This window comes from Sphaeramia orbicularis, chromosome 12 (genome assembly GCF_902148855.1).
Source record: "Sphaeramia orbicularis chromosome 12, fSphaOr1.1, whole genome shotgun sequence".
Classification (NCBI taxonomy): domain Eukaryota; kingdom Metazoa; phylum Chordata; class Actinopteri; order Kurtiformes; family Apogonidae; genus Sphaeramia; species Sphaeramia orbicularis.
This window is the reverse complement of record NC_043968.1, coordinates 27,170,889-27,191,137: the sequence shown is the minus strand read 5'-3', so window position 1 is coordinate 27,191,137 and position 20,249 is coordinate 27,170,889. Positions and strand designations below refer to the sequence as shown.

Below are 20,249 nucleotides of genomic sequence, written 5' to 3'. Positions count from 1 at the left end.
GTGAGTAAATGCATCCTGTTTTTCATTTCATTTCCCATCATGCAGCATGGTACTGCGCTTCCCATCAACTGTCATGGGCAACGCAAAGTGATTGTACGGCTATTGTATTCCAAAATGACTAATATCTCTCAAAATATTGGTCCTATCAATTTGCCGAGTCATCTAATGTGGAGATGGGACTATTCCTCATCATGGAAGATTCTAGCATTCTGGACACAATTTTGAAACGAACACAAAAAGTCACTGAACTGGGGTTAAGCAGATATATTTTTACCTCCACCAAGTGTAACGGCTGAGGTAATGTTTTGTCTGTCTGTCTGTTAGCAAGGTAACTCAAAAAGTTAAAGACGGTTTTAGATGAAATTCTCAGGAACTGCTGATAATGGTATAAGGAACAAATTATTCAATTTTGGTGGTGATAAATTTTGGTGGGGGAGGTCTGCGTGAGTGCTTTTCTAGTTTACATATGCAAGAAATATTGAGACAACAGACCGTAATCGTCCAAAGCCTTACCCCCTGCTGTCTGACCAACAGAAGAATTCTCAAAGCTTATATAACTTTAGTCTTTCCTCATGTTAGGTTAACTAACTAACGAATTGATTGGCTTCGTCCCAACTCCTCCTGTATACACATTTTACCTTAAACAGTAAAAAGGAGGCTACTTGGACAAAGTATTCCTTAAAGAGAAGGTAGACAGTCAGTCATATAAAAATTTAAACCAGATGTAGACTAATGTTATGAAGTAAGTTTAGAAGCACTTTGGGTCTATTCTAAAAATAAATATTTACTGAGATAAAAGAGAAACTATTTTTCAGATAAAACACATTTTTATATTATTTTACATTAAATTTAATACAAAAATCTGCATGTAACACGATCAAAAGGACACAGATTATGCACTAATATTTTTTGGAGTATGTCTTTATTCTCTCACAGATACATTTTGGGAATCGGACTCATTGTGCAAGGCGGAGTGTTTCAGAAAAATGACCACTGCTGCAAAATCATTCATGATTTATTTGTGTTTAACTGGGCAGGTTCCGCATGTAACATCAGTGGACACAATGGGTTACACACAAAATCTTGGAATGAGACTTGAGATTCATGAAAAACCCACAGGTCTGGATTAGAAAAAACCACTAGGATCCTCAAATTTAACACAGTGTCTTTAATTATAGCGGTATATAAGACCATTTATAGTCATTTAAAATTCCCTTAATACGCACGACTAGGAAGGGTATTTGTGTTTCTGTCAGCGGGGTGAGACTGTGGAACAGATTCAATATAGAGTTAAAGCAATGTCCAAGCATGAAAGAATTTAGAAAGAGGTACAAAGACACAATTTTTCAGAGGTACAGGGATGAGGGAGGGCTTGGGGATCACTGGGTGTTCTAAAGATGTACAAGTACGTGGTAAGTGTGTGTAAATGTATGTATAGGTGTGTGTGTGTATGTATGTATGTAGGTGTATATGTGTTTATAGATCTGTGTATGAATATGTATTTACATATATGTGTTATTGTATTATGTGTTTATGTAAATCATATTATATTTGTTCATAATAATATAAGGCCAGAAACCTAATTATTTACTAGTAAGTATCAGTCATATTATGGCATAGTGTATAGATATGATTAGACGAGGAAGGTTATTATTGTTATTAATTATATAAGGAGAAGGGGTGGGAGTTTATAAGTTGTACTTCTTCTCACTCCTTTTCGAATATGCATTATATGTCTTTTGTTTAAGTGTTTTGTTTATTTATTTTCTTCTGTTTGACATTCACGTTCGAAATAAATACATCCATCAATCAACCAATCAGTCATGTTTTCAGATCAAATGCACTGACACCTAGGTAGCTTTTCACGTCCCAATTTTGGTCCTATTTTTGGCCCTAATATCTCTGACTCATCATTTTGTGGACAGTGAAGGAAAAAACAAGCTTGACATGTTCATAGCAAGTGGTCATATGTCATGTCATGTTTAAAATGGGAATACTGGACACTGCAATATTCTACTTTCTTCATCTTCCTCAACTGTAGGTACCAGACTGGCCAGTTAAAAAACAAATCAATTTCTCAGAACTGTGCAGACACACACACACACACACACACACACACACACACACACACACACACACACACACACACACACACATATGCAGACGTTCTGAGACCCTCCAGTATTATGATATAGATTCTTTTTGCTCCATTGCTCAAATTGATCAAATGCACCTCTTTGTGTTTACCAAGTCTACAGAATGATGTGTATTTCACTGGCCATGGTTTTGCAGACGTGTTGCAATTCTTTTCATGATTTTCTTCCCGTCTGTGATATAAAGCCTATGCAGTTAACTTACAAATCTCCTAGCAACTCTGACTGTTGCCAGCAGGAGGTCCATCGGAGAGAAGGCTGTGTCCAGTGGATTGCGTGAGGATTTAGCTCTATTCAGTTAGGTTTTATAAATAAACATGGAGTTCAGCATGAAAGTAAGCAGTAAGCAGACACAATACACATTAAATACTCTATAAATGATAGGTATAGATTATGGAAAGTAGGTTTTTTTGTTTCTTTTTCCATTGTAAAAACTTCTACAGCTCTAATAATAATAATGTTTGAAGTGTAAAAAAAAAAAAAAAAGGCTCCATGGAGAAAAAACACAGCCCCGTCAGATCCTTAAAACAACCCATTTGCAAATCTCTATATTTGTAAATTCACAACTAAACAGTCACCATCCTCAGTCAGTCAGTCGTCCAGAAACACCAGAACCATTCCAACACACTGCTCTAACACTCTGACAAGGTTTCTCCATGATGACACTAACAGGAAAGCTCAACGGTCAGCAGTAACTCATTTATATTTAAAGAAACATGCACAAAAAACAGCCTGAATGGAAAAACGACTGAACCAGGAGTGTACATGTACTTAAAATACCCACCGTGGAGACGTCAGACTTACATTAACATGTTAAAGAGACACAGCATGACTCCTTTAACCTCCTAAGACCCAGCTATGGGTTTTCTGTTTACATTTGTGGACAAGAGTTTCACAACTTTATACAAAAAAAAAAGACAAGAAAACTGTCCACCACAAAGGACATTCCATAAAAATTTAAAAACTGCATCTGAAAAACTGTTACATCATGATGTTTCCAATATAGGCAGTTATTTAATAAAAAAAACAAAAAAAAGCTTGTACTCTGCTGACATTTCCTGGGTCTTAGGAGGTTAAGGATATTTGACTGGAAAAAAAAAGCTCCTGCAAAGTAAAGCAATTACAGATGTTTCTACAGTTGTTTAGGAATGAACTACTCGGAGGACCTTAACATTATCAGCCTCCATTAGTTTATGATGTAGTCTTCAGAGTAGCTGCAATTATGGCAAAAGGTTTCTGACTAATGAACATGCACTCTGTGCTTGGGGTTACAACTATTATTACTGAGTGATTTTGGACACATCTCTTTCCTATTTTAAATGAGGTATCTTTAGAGTATGTAACTGTAGGGGATTTGGAGGTGTTTTCATATTAAAAGCATCAAATGAAAATTGTATGTTTGCAGAGTGAAGAATGAGAATAGTAGAGGTCAACTGATATTGGTTTTTCTAAGGCCAATGTTGATGCCGATTTTAAAAAGTTTGGTCAGCTGATGGCCGATATCTACAGCTGATTTTTGAGGCTGATATTTAAGGTTGATTTTTTTATTTAATTTTTTTAAAGCACATTGACCATAAAATACAACTGAAACACTCAGATAATTAAGAGTTTTATGCAGCAATATAAATGAAATTATTAATACACGTACACATAGTAGTCTTTTAACATTTATTGAACTTCAAGTGCTGCCCGCACAGGTGCCCGATCAAATATCTTATAACATTTTTACAACTGATCAAATATCAGCTTTCAAAAAAAAAAAAAAAAAAAAAAAAAAAAAATGAAGGCCAATAGCAGATATTGAAAAAAAAAAATCAACATATCTGCCCGATATATCGCCCGGACGATATATTGGTCTACCTCTAGGGAATAGAGTGAGAATCAGATCAGATGAGTTTTGACCAAGATATATTTTTAAAATTTTACAAATGGAAATTTCAGGAAAAAAAACAAACAAACAAACAAAAAAAACTATATATATATATATATATATATATATATATATATATATATATATATATATATATATATATATATATATATATATGTATATATATGTGTGTGTATATATATATACACTGCATATCAGGACGATTTGTCCAAAACTGAGAACACAAACAGACAAACTCCAGTAAAAACATAATGCTCGCTAAATGCAATAACCACAAGTGCAGAGTACACATTCATGGTGTTGCCCGTAACATTACTTAGAAGCATTTTTCCATAATTGCAGTTGATCTTAAGAGGACATTATAAAAATAATGGAGGCTGATAACGATAAAGCCCTAATTGTGCTGCAGATTAATTTTATGTTGAAGAAGACAAAAACACCTAAAATTACTCGTTCTTTGTGAGCGTTTTCTCACTTTCTGCTCCAAATCTAAGGTCTTTACATGGCTCATATTGTGCCCACTAACAGGTTAATATAAGTCTCACATGTCTCCACACATATGTATCTTTGCATTTTCAGGGTTTCTGCCGGTACCAGCAAATCTAATTTAATGCTTTTTAATGCCACTTTAAACAAATTTAAAGCCCATGTCCAACTGCATCTATCTATCTATGTCTGTCTGTCTGTCTGTCTGTCTGTCTCTCTACCTACCTACAAATACACACACAGTTTACCATCCACAGGCTTTAATCAGGTTCTGAATCGTTCCTCCTCCAACCACTTCTGCTGAAACCTGCATTTTCCCATTTTTCCCACATTTGCTAATATTCCCTCCGCTCTTTCACCACAGCATGAACACGCTCACAGCACGTTGCATTCCAAACATCCAGTGTTGTGACTTTGTATACCGGCCATAAACAACAGACAATTAAAGGGTTCCGCCTGTCAATCATCATAATATACTTCCAATCAAAATTATTAAATGCTTATATAATTCAAATAAATCAAGAATGACAATGTTTGTTTTTCCCCATCAAGAGTATTTAATTTTTCAATGGCTCTGGACATCGAATTTAATGCTTTTTAATCCCATTTAAGGCCTTAATTTTCAGAAAATCTATTTAATGACTTTTAATGCTTTTTAATGACCCGTGGACACCCTTATTATGATATTCACTGGAATTAGGGGGTGTTTTCATGTTAAGAGTCATAAATTAAAGTGTAGATTCCTGAATGTTGCTCAGTGACCTTTTATTTGTGATGTAATTCTAGGATGTATAAAAATACATTTACTGGATGTGGGATTAGCTCAGCATCTATCTAAAGCGACAAACCCACCCTGCCTGTACAGAACCACTCTACCTTTTGCTCGTTCTTCCACACTGGTACTCAGCCTGTTCCCAGGTGTTCCTGCAGCCTGCAGTTCCCATGTTAAAACACCATCTAATGGATTGGGCTTCTGGCTTTTCCCCCCAGAGACCTGCATCAAGGCATTCTGCCTCTGAGCAAACATCTCAGTCTCTTCTTGTATGAGATTATTGATTTTAAGAAAGTGAGGCAGGGTGGGGGGGGTGGGGTAAAGTGTGAAAGGAAACTGAAATGAAGATGTATAGAAAGTGAAAGAACATTAGTACAATATAAAAGGCCTTGATGTGAAGAACAGACTAAAAATAGACAAGGAAAATTTAAAAAAGGTGACACATTGATAAAAAACGCAGAGAGGATGATGTATTTATGGGTAAATGTGCTGAATGTTTACTGTTATGTTTAATGCAGTGGTTCTTAACCTTGTTGGAGGTACTGAACCCCACCAGTTTCATATGCGCATTCACCGAACCCTTCTTTATTAAAACATAAAATATGATTTTTTTCAAATTCAAGACACAGGTATATGTTTTACTGGTGCACAAAATGAACCGTGCATTAACATCACTGTGCTCAAAGAACAAAACCAATACAGTGCATGAACTCACAACAAATTACATACCTTTTCACAAAGACATGACCTTTTTTAATACTACCACACTGAAATGGTTTTAATTTAATTTTTAACCTTATGTATTCCAATAATGAACTTATTGTATTTATGCTATTTATTATTTTTAACATTTTAACACACACCCATCACCTAATTTCCATCAGGCTACAATAATAATGAATATTTACTGCAAATCAGTGTGACTTCTGCTGTTGCCTTTGCGTCGATTGTCACATGATTGGAACTGACCAGTGCGGTGACCGAAAAATGTAAACAAACGCTACACATGGCTGCCTCCGTGGTTAACAGGAAGTAGCAAAAGTCATAACAATGTGGAAAATACTCAAATAATTCATCGTCAGACGAGTGGAAGAGATTATAAACACTTCCGGATGCGTTGTAGTGCTATAAGCAACAACAATACACCGCGTATATTGGATGTCAATCAGAGAAAGAGTCTCCGAAGCCGTTTGTTTACATACACGGACCTAGCCCGACACACACACCCCACTAATGAGTCGAGTGTGTGTCTGGACCTCCGCCGAACCCCTGAGACTGACCCACCGAACCCTTAGGGTTCGATCGAACCCAGGTTAAGAACCACTGGTTTAATGTTACTTCACTTAATTTCATGTAGTTGCTGACAAACAAATTTTACTGGTACAGTTACAGATTTACAAAGACAATAAACTGTTAAAATAACAAAATCTTGTATAAAATTAAGCTTTAATATGTTTTCAATATTCACCTTTAATAAGATTTTATTGTCTATCTTACTGTTTCTTCTTCACATCAAGACATTCTCTCACTTTTTCTAATCCAGTTATTTTCAATATTGATGTTCTCTCACTTTTTATTTAAAAAAAAAAGCATAGTTTTGTTTTATATTCAAGAGGGGATGAAATGAACTATACTTCTATACTTTTTTGTATGAACTCTCACTTAGATTCCTCATGTTTTATAGATGCAGATGATACTTAAAGGGGTCATATTTTGGTAAACCCACTTTTATTAGTCTTTGGTTCATTTATTTGTGTATTTGGACCCTAATAGTTCATGAAGTTTGAATTTGAACCCTCCAGGTGCTGCAAAGATGTCTTTATATACATTTTGGGAAAAATCGAGTGGATTTCTAATACCCATTTGAATTCCTGCTTAATAATCTAAAACTAGTTACATCACGACATTTGCACATATAAGGTCAAGACTTCCGACGAACATTTCTCTGAGTATGACACAACTGTTTATGAGCAGCAGCGGTAGTAGTCCATACTGAAAATATGTCCAAACTTCGAGCTGATTAACTAAAATGTTCAGTTGTTGGTTGTATTAACAAACACAAGTGGCTGAATGGGACAGAGCAGCACAGCCCACAACCCAGAAGGGGGTGGGGTCATGTGCATTTAAAGGGCCAGCGCTCAAAACTACATTTTTCATGTCATTATTCAAAAATAGGGTTGAAGATGGACCTGTGGAGTTGAATTAATGAAGACCCAAGCATAGCATTTACAGTTTATGCAGACCACAGGGAAATGTTATAAAATGCAGAATTCCATTTAAAAAAGTTAAATATCACTCCTTTAAATACCTAAAGTTTTGATGTCAAAGCTTACAAACATGCAAAAAAAAGATTCACAAAAAAGGAAAAAGACAGTAATCTTTTGCAGTGCTGTACTATAATTATCCACCTTACATGTTGTGGTCACAGACCACAGAAAATCAAATGTCTTTTAACTACGTGATAATTATTAAATCCTGATTTTGACCATATATTATAAACTCTAAGTACCTGGTTCCCTATCTTATTGTTTTACTCCTGACAACAAACTTTGCTTGTGACGTGTGATGACGTAAATGTGTGTTTGTCATGTAATCTATGTAGGTAAACCTGTCAGGCCGGGCCATAAAAGCAAAACAAAGATAAGAGATATGACCGTCGCCCTGGGATAGCTGCATTTCACTCCATGTCACAGAGACACACAGATACGAATCCTCTAATATATTTAGCAGCATGTCTCTGTAAGTGGTGAAACTTCCGGACAAAGGGAAAATATGAGGTTACACATTTAATTTTCCGTGTCGTAGTGAGATAAGCCTGCAAAAAAACTATAAAACTGTCCATATAATCCAGACCAGAGATGAGTCAGGTCAGAGCTGGCCATTACACAGCAAACACCTGCATAAACATGTCTCAGATACCACTGAAAAGCTGGTTTTCTGCAAATAAACATGTGCACATAAGATTACAGTCAGACAGATTTTCACATGTTCACATAAAACAGTTCAGTTGTGTGAACAGCTTTCAGATAACATTTGATACAAGGGCTGCCACACATATTTAAATACAAAAGGATGCTGGTCCCTAAAAACAGGACAGAGGGGCTAAAAATTCAAACCAGATGGAGACTAATGTTATGAAGCAAGTTTGGAAGCACTTTTGGTCCATTCTAAAAATAAATATTTACTGAGATAAAAGAGAAACTACAATTCAGATAAAATATATTTTTATATTATTTTACATTCTATTTAATAATAAAATCTGCATGTAACACAGTAAAAAGGACACAAAAATTACACGCCACTATTTTTTTTTTTTTAATCTCTTTATTCTCTCACAGGTACATTTTGGGAATTAAACTAATTATGCAAGGCAGAGTGTTTCACAAAAATGTCCGATGTTGCAAAATCATTCACAATTTATTTGTGTTTAAATGGACAGATTCTGTATGTAACACCAGCAGACACGATGGGTTACACACAAAACCTGTAATGAGACTGAGATTCATGAAAAATCCACGTCTGGATAAAAAAATCACCAGGATCATCAAATTTAACATGTTTTTATTTATAGTCTATATAAGACCATTAACAGCCATGTTTTCAAGATAAAATGCACTGACACCTAGGAAGCTTTTCATGTCCCAATTTGGGTCCTATTTTTGGCCACAAAATTAAAAAAAAAAAAAAAAAAATCATTAATTTTGAGATGGCTCAAAGCTAGAGTATAATGTTTTTTGCATTTATCTGAGGTCGTCATTAGGTACATCCTGGAGGGAAATATGTCTAAATTTCTCGTTTATTATTGGGTCTAAAAAGCTGGCAAAGTGCCAGGTACCAAAAAAACCCCACTTTCATAGAAGCACCCAAAAACAAGCTTTTTATATCTAAAAAGGCTACAATTAATGGATACCAGATTTCAAGGCAAATATATGACCATTATTCTGCTACTGTACTTGAACCCTGTCCTGAGGGAATGAATATGAGTCATCAAAGCAGGTAAGTACAGTAGGTTCCCAGTGTTATCTCAAATTTCCAGGTCCAGTGATCGCAAACAAGCCATAAATATAACAAAAGCAACCGGCCTAAATACAAGTTCAATATCAGTCATGGAGTATCTTTGAAAATGCACTTCAAGCTTTGTGTGTTTGTTCTTTAACCTACAATCCTTATGATGCAGAAGGCAGGACGCTGCTATTATTGTCTGAATGCAAACACCGAATTGTGCATTGTTCTTAGTAATTACCAGTATGCTAATCACAGCTATCGATAAAAAAAAAAAAGCAGGGTGGACAAGGGAAATCGGTGTTTATTTGATGTGCTAAATAATCTGCAGGCTGATGATAAACACACTTATTTTAATAGCAAGTCTCGATTATGTGGTTGAAATGAGGCTAATGGGACGTAATAACAAGGGCAGCAATCACACTCACACAAACACTCATTCACTCCCACTTCTTAAAACAGAAAAAAAAAAAAGTGTGTAGCAGTACATGTGAATACAGACACACGCGGGGAAAAAAAAAAGTAAACAAGATGAGTTTCGGAACTTACGTGTTTTGACAGGTTGGCACTCTTCGAGTCAACATCATACCTAGAAAAAGACAGATGGAGAGTAGAGAGGCAGTGCATGAGAAGGCTGTGGAGCTCAGCTGGGAACACAACAGGCATCTTAGATTGGATAAACCAGTAATAGGGCCAAGCAGCCCGTCATCAACGATCCCACCAGAGGCTCAGAGTATTTCATTTCCCAGTGTGACAGGCCTCCCCCTGAAACTGATGCTAAATGGACTAATTGGCAGTCGCACATAACTGTAAAGGCAAGCAGTTCTGCAGGAGAAATAACACTGAGCTATGTTTGGTAGTTACAAAACATATATTGCTGTGGAAAAAATTATTAGACCACCCCTTGTTTTCTTCAATTCCTTGATTATTTTAATGCCTGGTACAACTAAAGGTACATTTGTTTGGACAAATATTATGATAACAAGAAAAACAACTCATAAGACTTTAATTTCAGAGCTGATATCTATCCATTTTCCATGTTTTTTTTGATAATAACCAAAATCACTTCAGTTCTTACAGTTCTTACTTCTCAAAAACAGTGCTTTTAGGCATTCCATGTTTTCTTTTCTGTCTGTTTTAGTCACATGATACACACAAGAGTTAGTACTGGATTGCATAACCATTGTTTTTGATGACTTTTGATGGTCTAATAATTTTTTCCACGACTGTAGATGTGGTTGACAGAATATACAGCTCTGGAAAACATTAAGAAACTACTGCAATTTCATGTGTGCATGTATGACAGCCATTCCATTCCTGTGTCTGTTGAATTCCAACACAATCACACCTTATTCTACTGAATAAACACCCGATTCATGTCTTATTTAAGAAGGAGAAGTATGAAAACCACTACTGTGGCCATCACTATCTTCTTCCAATAGACAAAAACAGTGCTATTAGTACCACAAAAGTAACTGGAATCCATAAATAACTATTGAAAACTACTGGACTTCTGCTCTGACAATGTTCCCAAACTCTGAGGACTGGTTTTTCTATCAGGACAATGCTCCTGGCCTCAGCTAGGTCCATAAAGGTGTGGATGATGGACCACCAGATGAAGACCCTGTCATGGCCAGCCCAATCTGCAGACCTGAACCCACTTTGAAAACTTCTGGAGGAACATGGATGGTCATAAACCATGGAACATGTCTGAGCTTCTTGAACTTCTCTGCCAGGAGCTGCATAAAGTCATCCAACAGCAACGGTGGAGAGCCAAGACATGTGAAAGCTGTCACTGAAAATCAGAGTTATTCCACCAAATACAGATGTGTGAACTTTTACCAAGTTCCAACATTAGTATTGTGTTGTTTACAAATGAATATGAACTGGTTTTCTTTGCATTATTTGAGGTCTGAAAACACTGCATCTTTTTCTTATTTTGACCATGTGTCGTGTTCTGCAAATACATGCTCTAAATAACAATGTTTTTATTTGGAATTTAGGAGAAATGTTGTTGGTAGTTTAGAGAATAAAACAAAAATGTTCATTTTACTCAAACACATTCCTATAAATGGTCAAATCAGAGAAAGTGATAATTTTGCAGTGGTCTCTGATTTTTTTCCAGAGCTGTATTTCAATCTCTGCTTGCTAGCACTGGCCATAAGAGGTGTTTAACTGCTATTCCCACTTCTATCTCTTAATCCCACCTGAAGACCTTTAATATAATGCTTGCGGAGAGGAAAAATTGTTCCAGTTTGGCCCCTTCCCCAGTGCAGAGGCCACTCTAAGGAATAAGAAGCAATCTGACAGCATTCACTCTGAAATTTGATGTCATTTCACCCACCACTAAAAACAGATTGCCCTTCACCTCTGTAATAATTCAGCAGAGAAATCAGGAGTGGCTTTACAAAAGCTTCAGAATAATGGCGTTGTACAGTGGATGGATCCGATTCATAGGATATTCCACTAGGAGGTGTTTTCGCATCAAATTTTGCTTAAATTGTCATTTTCCAACAAAAACAGCTTATAAATGGCATAGTATTTGAAAGCCAATCCTCTGTCAGGGGCTTCCTTCACACCAGCGCAATTTTTATGTGCCTGAGGGGAATAACATGATTTCACTCACTATCATTTCAGACTGTGCAGCGCCAACCAGCAGCTGTTAAGCCACAAGAGCACGTGCAAACACATTTTTATATGAAGCATGTTTCCCTCACAGTGATACACACACACACACACACACACACACACACACACACGCACACACACACACACGCACGCTGTAGAGGCAGACCAGCAAAAAGCCAGCACTTTTGTTCCCCATTTCCATTCAGAAATTCACTGAAGGCAGTAAATATAGTGGCATTCATATGTTGAAATAGCTGCCTGAAGAAATAAAAAGGCATGTACATAATACACTCAACATGTCTTATGCTGCACTCACAGCTGTATAGAAATCATACATAAGCCTTGTTTGAAAGACACACGGGGTAAGTACTCACGTCACCACAGAATTTTATGTAACTAGTTTTACTTAAAAAAGGACATCCATTTAATAAAATGTGACTTATGACACCTACTGTGAAAAAAAAACAAAACCACCTCATGTGTATCCCAGTTTCAGCCTCCAAACAGATATTCTATAACTGTAGCAGCGACGGGAAGTGATTCAGTGGAAGGTTAAAGACCAAACTTAATACCACGGCTAAAAATGGATTTTCAAACGTGTATTTTTATTCCACGTGGGTAGGTGGAAGTATTAAGATGAAATCTTGAACCAGACTTAGACTACAAAATGCACATAAACATTTTTTTGACATTGACTGTGTTTAAATACATAATTTTTTTTTTTTTTTTTTGCCTTTATTCTGAAAAGACACAACTCTTAATAAACTATTTATATGACTCAAAAAACAACAAACCAGTAAGACCCCTGTTTACATGCAGCTGTGCATGCTCCTTTAAAAATAATGTTTTCCAACCTCTTGTTCCCTCAAACACCTTCTGGAAAAGAAAAGTTAAATGTTACCTATGTGCAATAAAGCTGTTGAAATCTTCTGTAATAATGTTTAACAGTGCGTTTCTCCTTCTAACCACAAATGTTTTCTTCAGATTCATCAATCTCTACCACAGAGGATATTCTGGATGCTTCTTCAGCTAAGTGTAAATTGGGGCTTTATTGCAACCTGCAGTAAAATGTGCAAATTAGATTCCAAACGTGGGTGCACAAGAATCCTCATAAAATATGACTAATGTCGGCATATCTCACATGTCTGAGTCAGGAAACATTCCATTCGGAAAAAACCCTAATCCAAAATATCCGAACGGGAATATGCTATTTACATGACATCTGACAAATTCAGAATAATGTCACACTCACAATAATAGTAGAATAAATAATAGTAGTGTGTGTAAATGTACTCAATGATTCAATATTTTATCATTTTTTCCAAATTATTCAGAAAGCAGAGTATTAAGTTTTACAGTCTACATGTGTGAAAAAGTGAAAAAAGTAAATGGGTTTGTAAAGTGGCATGATGCACGTGGGCAGAGTTGAAATGAAAGGTTAAATACTTCACTTTCCCAGAAGGAAATCTGTCCATTCCTGTATCATTTTATATCGTTGTTATGGTTACCACTGTTAAACCCCACACATGTATCTTTCTCACCATACCATGCGCAGTATGTGGGGAGGCACATAACAACACAGACACACACCATCAGCTGTGGCTCTATCTTGGAGTAGGTCTGGCCATGTGACCCCATGACACTTCCACTATGACATGATAATATACAGATCGAATGTGACAGAGCAGCAGCTGAAGCACTAATTCATGTATGCAAAGCAGGCAGGAGACATACTCTACCACCAGGACTGGAACAATGACCACATTTTAAGACCAGTTACCTTCGAACACACAAGCTCTTTTTCTTTACTTCTCCTTCTTTTTTTTGTTTTTTCAAAGATTTGTTTATATTAATGAAAGCTTTTACAGGATGTTTATAGTGTTTAATAAACATCTAATTACTTCTCCTTCTTTTTTCAAAGATTTGTTCATATTAACGAAAGCTTTTACAGGATGTTTATGGTGTTTAATAAACATCTACAGTTCGTTACAGTGAGAAAAGACCCATTTAATTGGCTTGAGAGTCTGGTTTGGACTGGCTCGATATGTAAAGTGTCATGAGATAACTTTTGTTATGATTTGGTGCTATATAAATAAAATTTGATTGATTGATTGATTAAATGTATAAACTTACAGATACACCACACAAGGATGATTTTTGGACATCAGAAGAGAAAAGAAGAAATAAATAAAAATAATAAAAATCAAAAATATTACATGAACTTTCCCCATCCCACCCACATTTATATACCTTCACAGTCTATATACATACCGTAGTTTATACTTACACCCATCTTTACACATTTATATATAAATTAATACATTACTCACAGCAAACACATCAGTGGGGAAATTATACAAGAGGAACCTACAGAGGGTACATTCAAAGTTGGTCCAAGAAGGTTCACATCACCATGGTCAGCCAAGTCCAGACAGGGCAGAATGTCAATGAAGGGGCCCTAGATTTTTTCAAAGGATGCAGGTTTCCCTCTCACATTATCCAATATCTTTTCAGGTGTGCAGTAAGATGTAAGTTCATTAATTCAGTGTCTTATTGATCGAGAGTTTTCAGATTTCCAGTTAATTAAAATACATTTTTTCACTGAAGTGCTTGCAAGTAAGATAAAGTATTTCTTATAATAGGTCACATTAACTCTTTCATGCATAAATCAAAAATGTTTTGGTGTTTTTATTCCACCTAAGGCATGAAAAAAACACTGCGATAGAATTTTTTTAAGAACCGATTTTTCATGGAATTGCAAAAATATCCACACAGCTGAACTCCATGCATTGAATTTTTGAAGCAAAGAAACATGTATTTACTGATATACTGTGTGAAAACTATGAAAAAAAAAAATTTAAATGCTGCTAATCTGATGTTTTGTCACATTTTAACATACTCTAATATTAGTTATTACTCACTTTATGGAGATAATATGCAAAAAAAAGTTTTGTTTAAAAAAAAAACCTGTTAAATACAGTCTCATAACAATAACAAAGAACTGATTTACACTCACACATGTTCCTGCAGATCAAGTTTATCTAGAACAGCAAAGTTACAGCAATGGTATGAATTGCAGTGTATGGGATGATGCATTTAAGCATCCACTGTGTTGGCTGATGTGGAACTAAAACAATAAAATCCATAAATATTCAAGAGAACAGCTATGCACGAAAGGGTTAAAGGTGGTGTGCGAGATGTTTTCCTGGAGCATTTTTTACTATATTGCTTAAAATCTCCTTCACACCCCAATTAGAAGCAATTAATTAAATGCTCTAACACAAAAAAAAAAAAAAAAAAATGTTGTCACCTGTGGAACAAACAGGACTGAAAAAACATCATCCAATCATTTTGAGCGCCCGATCGAAATGATTGAACAGTGATTTGTCTATCAAACTCAACTGCCATTTGTCCCTACCCCCTCCCCCTTCTGCGTGTACCCCTCTTCGTGCATGAATTGTGCGTTCTCAGAGGTTTGGAGAACTTGTTCATGAAATGAAGCCAGAGCCAGAGCTTGGCTATATTAGCTATATTAGGATGGAAAGTTCAAACTGTTTTGTCACTAACATAAATCACTAGGAAATGTAACGTTAGCCAGATAGGTATGAACTGGGGCTGTTCTGTAAGTCGGGGTGTTGGCGGGGCGAACTGTTGGCTGTGCAGCGCTCGTGAACCCTCGAGAACAAGTATTGCACGTGCCAGTACTCTGGAGGCGTGGCTTCGGGGGGATGTTTGAAGAAAGGGGTTTGGACTTTTGAATTGAGTGTTTTCAAAATGTATACTCAGTGCCAATGAAAACACAACACTTGAATGTGTTTTATTGTTCCTGAGCTGCATCAATATGTTTAAGTTTCACCTGTATAAGATAATCCCAGACAATTTCTTAACAACCTGAGACGGGTTGAGCTATTGTCACGCTTGAATGAACTTGTCTGCATTCATAAGACTTGTTTTTCTCATTGTTCAGCAATGAACTGCTCAACTTAAGGAATTGTGATCAGTTAAGGAGTGGTCATGCTCTGTATATAAAGGCAAGCTGAAAAGCACCAAAATCCTTTGCAATAACTCAGCGATGCCTAGACTGACACGTGACCAAAGATGCCATGCTATGGGGCTCCTGGAGGCCGGAATCTCTGCTCGGCAGGTGGCGCGCCGTTTTGGATGCAATGTGTCCACCATAGTCAGGATGCAACAGAGGCATGAAGAAACTGGTTCAACTGCAGACAGACCTCGCCCTGGACGAGCACGTGTGACCACGCCACAGCAGGATTGCTACATTGAGCTGCAGCACCTCCGGGACCGCTTTGTGACTTTTGCTTTTGGGGGTCCTTGAGTTTCTTTCTTTATCCTTATTTTTTGTCAACAAATTTGGATGTGATTTTTTATTTTTACTGTATAGAAATGACCTGTGATTAATTCCAAAGAGCTTATGGAATAAAAATCCTCATCGATTTAAAAAAATATAAGAATCTTCAAGTGTTGCGTTTTCATTGGCACTGAGTATAGCTAGCTCAAACCATTTTTCTAAGATCTCATACCCCACCTTTAAGAGCTTGTGTCCACGTTTCCAAAATTCTTCTATCACTGGTCATTTCTATAGCATGTGTAGAAGATCACCATTGGTCACTTTACATCTCTGACATCTGGAAAAAATGTTGCTTACTTTTCCTTCTTTCACAACACACCAACACACCTACAAAGTAACACTCATTTCTCCTCACTGAGCAACTTTCAGTTCCCAGTTGTCGGCATGGCTTCCTGGTTCATAGATTATAATGTAATTACTCTGGATCTAATAAAATAAAGCCACTGAAATCCCTACATAATTCAATGAGAAATGCAATGTGAGAGCAAATTGAGACAGAGAATCTTCTCACCTACAGGGAGCCTGATGCCTTATTAATACATCTGTCTCACTAATAGCATCTTAGATCTCTATATGCAAAAGAACACAATGCAGTGGGTGATATGAAGACAAAGAGCAAATACCACATGTCTCAGTATTACAGCTGATGTCAGAGGTTGAACAGGCAAACAAGAGCTACTTCCCATAATGAATGATGAATAATACAGAGTGATACTCCTGGTATTAGACAATCCAGCTTTGGTCCTTATACTTGGGTTGGCATGAAGATAAGATAAGATAAGATAAGATAAGATAAGATAAGATAAGATAAGATAAGATAAGATAAGATAAGATAAGATAAGATAAGATAAGATAAGATAAGATAAGATAAGATAAGATAAGATAAGATAAGATAAGATAAGATAAGATAAGACAAGACAAGACAAGACAAGACAAGACAAGACAAGACAAGAGACCATACCAAACCACAACATAAGATAACTTAAAATAATATAAGATAACATAACATAACATAACATAACATAATATACAACTTTATTCATCCTGATACAATAACAATATAACTAGGGGAGTGTATTGGCAAGAATCTGGCAATACAAGACAAATCACAATACCAGGATCATGATACGATATATCACGATATATTATGATACTGTTAAAAAGGTAATTTTTTTGTTTTTCTTTTTTTCAAATGATTATTTCCTTGAAGAATTGAATTACACCACAAATATGCACAAATACTAAACACATTTTTATTTGATCACAACAGGATCTAATGCTATATCACAAAATTGTCCTGTGTTAAAACTTAAATTATATTATACAGACATTACAGTTTAAGATCCTGTTTAAATGTACATATTCTATTAGTTCATAACTAACGTCACAACGTTATTTTTGTGCAATCCCAACAAAGGAACTAACATTATTTAATAAAAGAGTGTTAAATAATAACATAAAATATTAACAAAAAAGAAAAAAAAAAATTTAACCTCCACAATATGTGCATTTGAATAAATACCTAAAAATATCGATACAGTACATTTAAATATCAATATAGTATCATGAAATGAAATATCGTAATATATTGCAGAACCGGTATTTTCTTACACCCCTAAATATAACAAGTAAATAAAATGATGTGTAAAATGCTCTCCTAGTAAACAACAGTGTATATTGCACCAAATGAGGTCAAATGAGATTAAGAAAGAAAGGTTAAAAAAAATCTCACATTTCCTCACAACACATTTAGACTACGCTTTAATAACTTATGATTTAGAATCACCCTAGGGCTAAAAAAAAAAAAAAAAAAAAAAAAAAAAAAAAAAAAAAAAAAAAAATCAGCTACGAGGCAGCTTCAAAAAGTTTGTGGAAAAAGGACAGTTGGAAAAAACAGTTTAAGTTCTGATGTTTATTTTTCTACATAGGTCAACACACTTACACTGCACTGAGCCACTTGATACCAGCCTTTAAATGGGTCATATTTTGCTAAACCTCCTTTTATTAGTTTTTGGTTCATTTATTTGTGTATTTGGGCCCTAATAGTTCAAAAAGTTTGAATTTGAACCCTCCAGGTGCTGCAAAGATATCTTTATATTCATTTTGGTAAAAATGGAGTGGATTTCTACAACCCGTTTTAATTCCGGCTAAATTTGTTGCATCTATAACTAGTTACATCACAACATTTGCACATATAAGGTCAAGACTTCCGACAAACATTTCTCCAAGTATGACATAATTGTTTGTCTGCAGCAGCGGTTGTAGTCCATACTGAATATATGTCCAAACTTCAAGCTGAATACCTAAAATGTTCAGTTGTTGGTTGAACGGGACAGAGCAGCACAGCCAATAACCTGGAAGGGGTGAGGCGTAAAATGGTTCATGTGTATTTAAAGGGCCAGCGCTCAAAACGACCTTTCTGGTGTCATTACTCAGAAATAGGGTTGAAGATGGACCTGTGGAGTTGAATTAATGAAGAATTCAGACCCAAGCATAGATTTACAGTTTATGTAGACCACAGGGAAATGGTTTAAAATGCATAATTCCATTTAAAAAAAAAAAAAGCAAAATATCACTCCTTAAAGTCCATCTGTGTAAAACTGAGGGCCATGTGACTGAAACCATGTCAAAGCCATTTTCTTTTTCCATGAACTCTTAGAAGAAGTTTTGGGATATGCAACAAAAACCTATCACTGGAAATAACAATAATACTCCAAAAACAGAGGGTGCCACAGGTTAATGTTCACCAAATGCCACTTGTCTTTGCAGCATTTGCAGTTAAAGTAGGAAACATTGGGGTATGCAAATTTTACAGAAACAAAAGTAAAATCTCTTGTTACAACATTGGTGCAAATATGAAGTGATCAGATCATACTTACAGGTCAAACCGGAGATTCTGCCGCTCTTCAAAGAAGTAGTCCAAAATGAACTTTCTAACAAAGTCTGGGTTTAACGTGTTGTCAATCACTTCTGTTCTCCCAAACTAGACCCAGAAAGAAAGAAGTGACAGAGAATTACACATGAGAAACAAACCAACAAACACACTCCTACAAAAGAAAACACCTGTTGTCTTTATACTGTGAAGAGTAAACAAACCTTCCACTGAAGCCACAGTTTTCACTAGCACTCTATGGAGTAATAGTGACTCATGTAAATAACTAATGAACTTTTTTTTTTTTCCTCTGGAGACCAATCAACTGGCTACAGAAGATTATGTCCAGCTTGAGAGTAATGAATGCAGAGCAGCTGAAGTGTCAAGTCAATGGGGGTCAGTGAGGTTCCAGTTTGGCATTTACCTTGGTCTATTAATAATGCATGTAGATGATGAGCTACTCAGAGCTGTGAATAACTGGAAATGATTGGGGCTGCTAGATTTGCCCCCTTATTTACATGCATTAATATTCATTTCTGTGAAGGTGTGGTTATTGCAGTACAGTCGCGTGGAAGAAGACCAATATTTGTGTTTTACAAGGATCCACAGAGTTGGGTTTAACACAGTCAGACTAATTTAATGCAAAATGTCTTTATTTTATAATGCACCTATTTAAACATGGACAGTCCTCAACAGAAACTAAAATAAACCAAGACTAGTATGCCTAATAGACAGGACATCTTATAAAAACGGAGAAATCTTGGAATGCGAATTATTATGAGACAGTAGTAGAGCTTAGATGGACGTCTTTGAGTACTTAGAAAAGTGCTATATAAAACTGATGTATTGTTATTATTAGTAGTAGTATTGTTTTGGTTGTACATGACACAAGTCACTTTTCCATGTGCATAAAAATTCACCAAATGGAAAATGACAATTTCACCAAAAGTCTCATTTTTCAATTAAAAACTTTTATGCTGGCAAGAGGTGGTTTTTCAGGCATAGCGCAAATGGTATATTATGCAAAACTGCAATGGAAAGACCTTTTTTCGCAACTAGAGTCAGGTGAATTAAAAAAA

The 20,249-nt window shown here is 35.8% G+C and overlaps 1 protein-coding gene across 2 annotated transcripts in view; it reads right to left on the bottom strand.

Moving 5' to 3' along the window:
* Nucleotides 1-20,249, bottom strand: part of LOC115430510 (copine-8) — a 151,568-nt gene that overhangs the window by 91,166 nt on the left and 40,153 nt on the right. For both annotated transcript variants that reach the window (XM_030150569.1, XM_030150570.1), the window contains exons 4-5: nt 19,178-19,281; nt 9,854-9,893 (exon numbers count right to left, since the gene is read on the bottom strand). In XM_030150569.1, the coding sequence (XP_030006429.1) occupies nt 9,854-9,893; nt 19,178-19,281 (144 nt within the window). The remainder of the gene's footprint in view (nt 1-9,853; nt 9,894-19,177; nt 19,282-20,249) is intronic.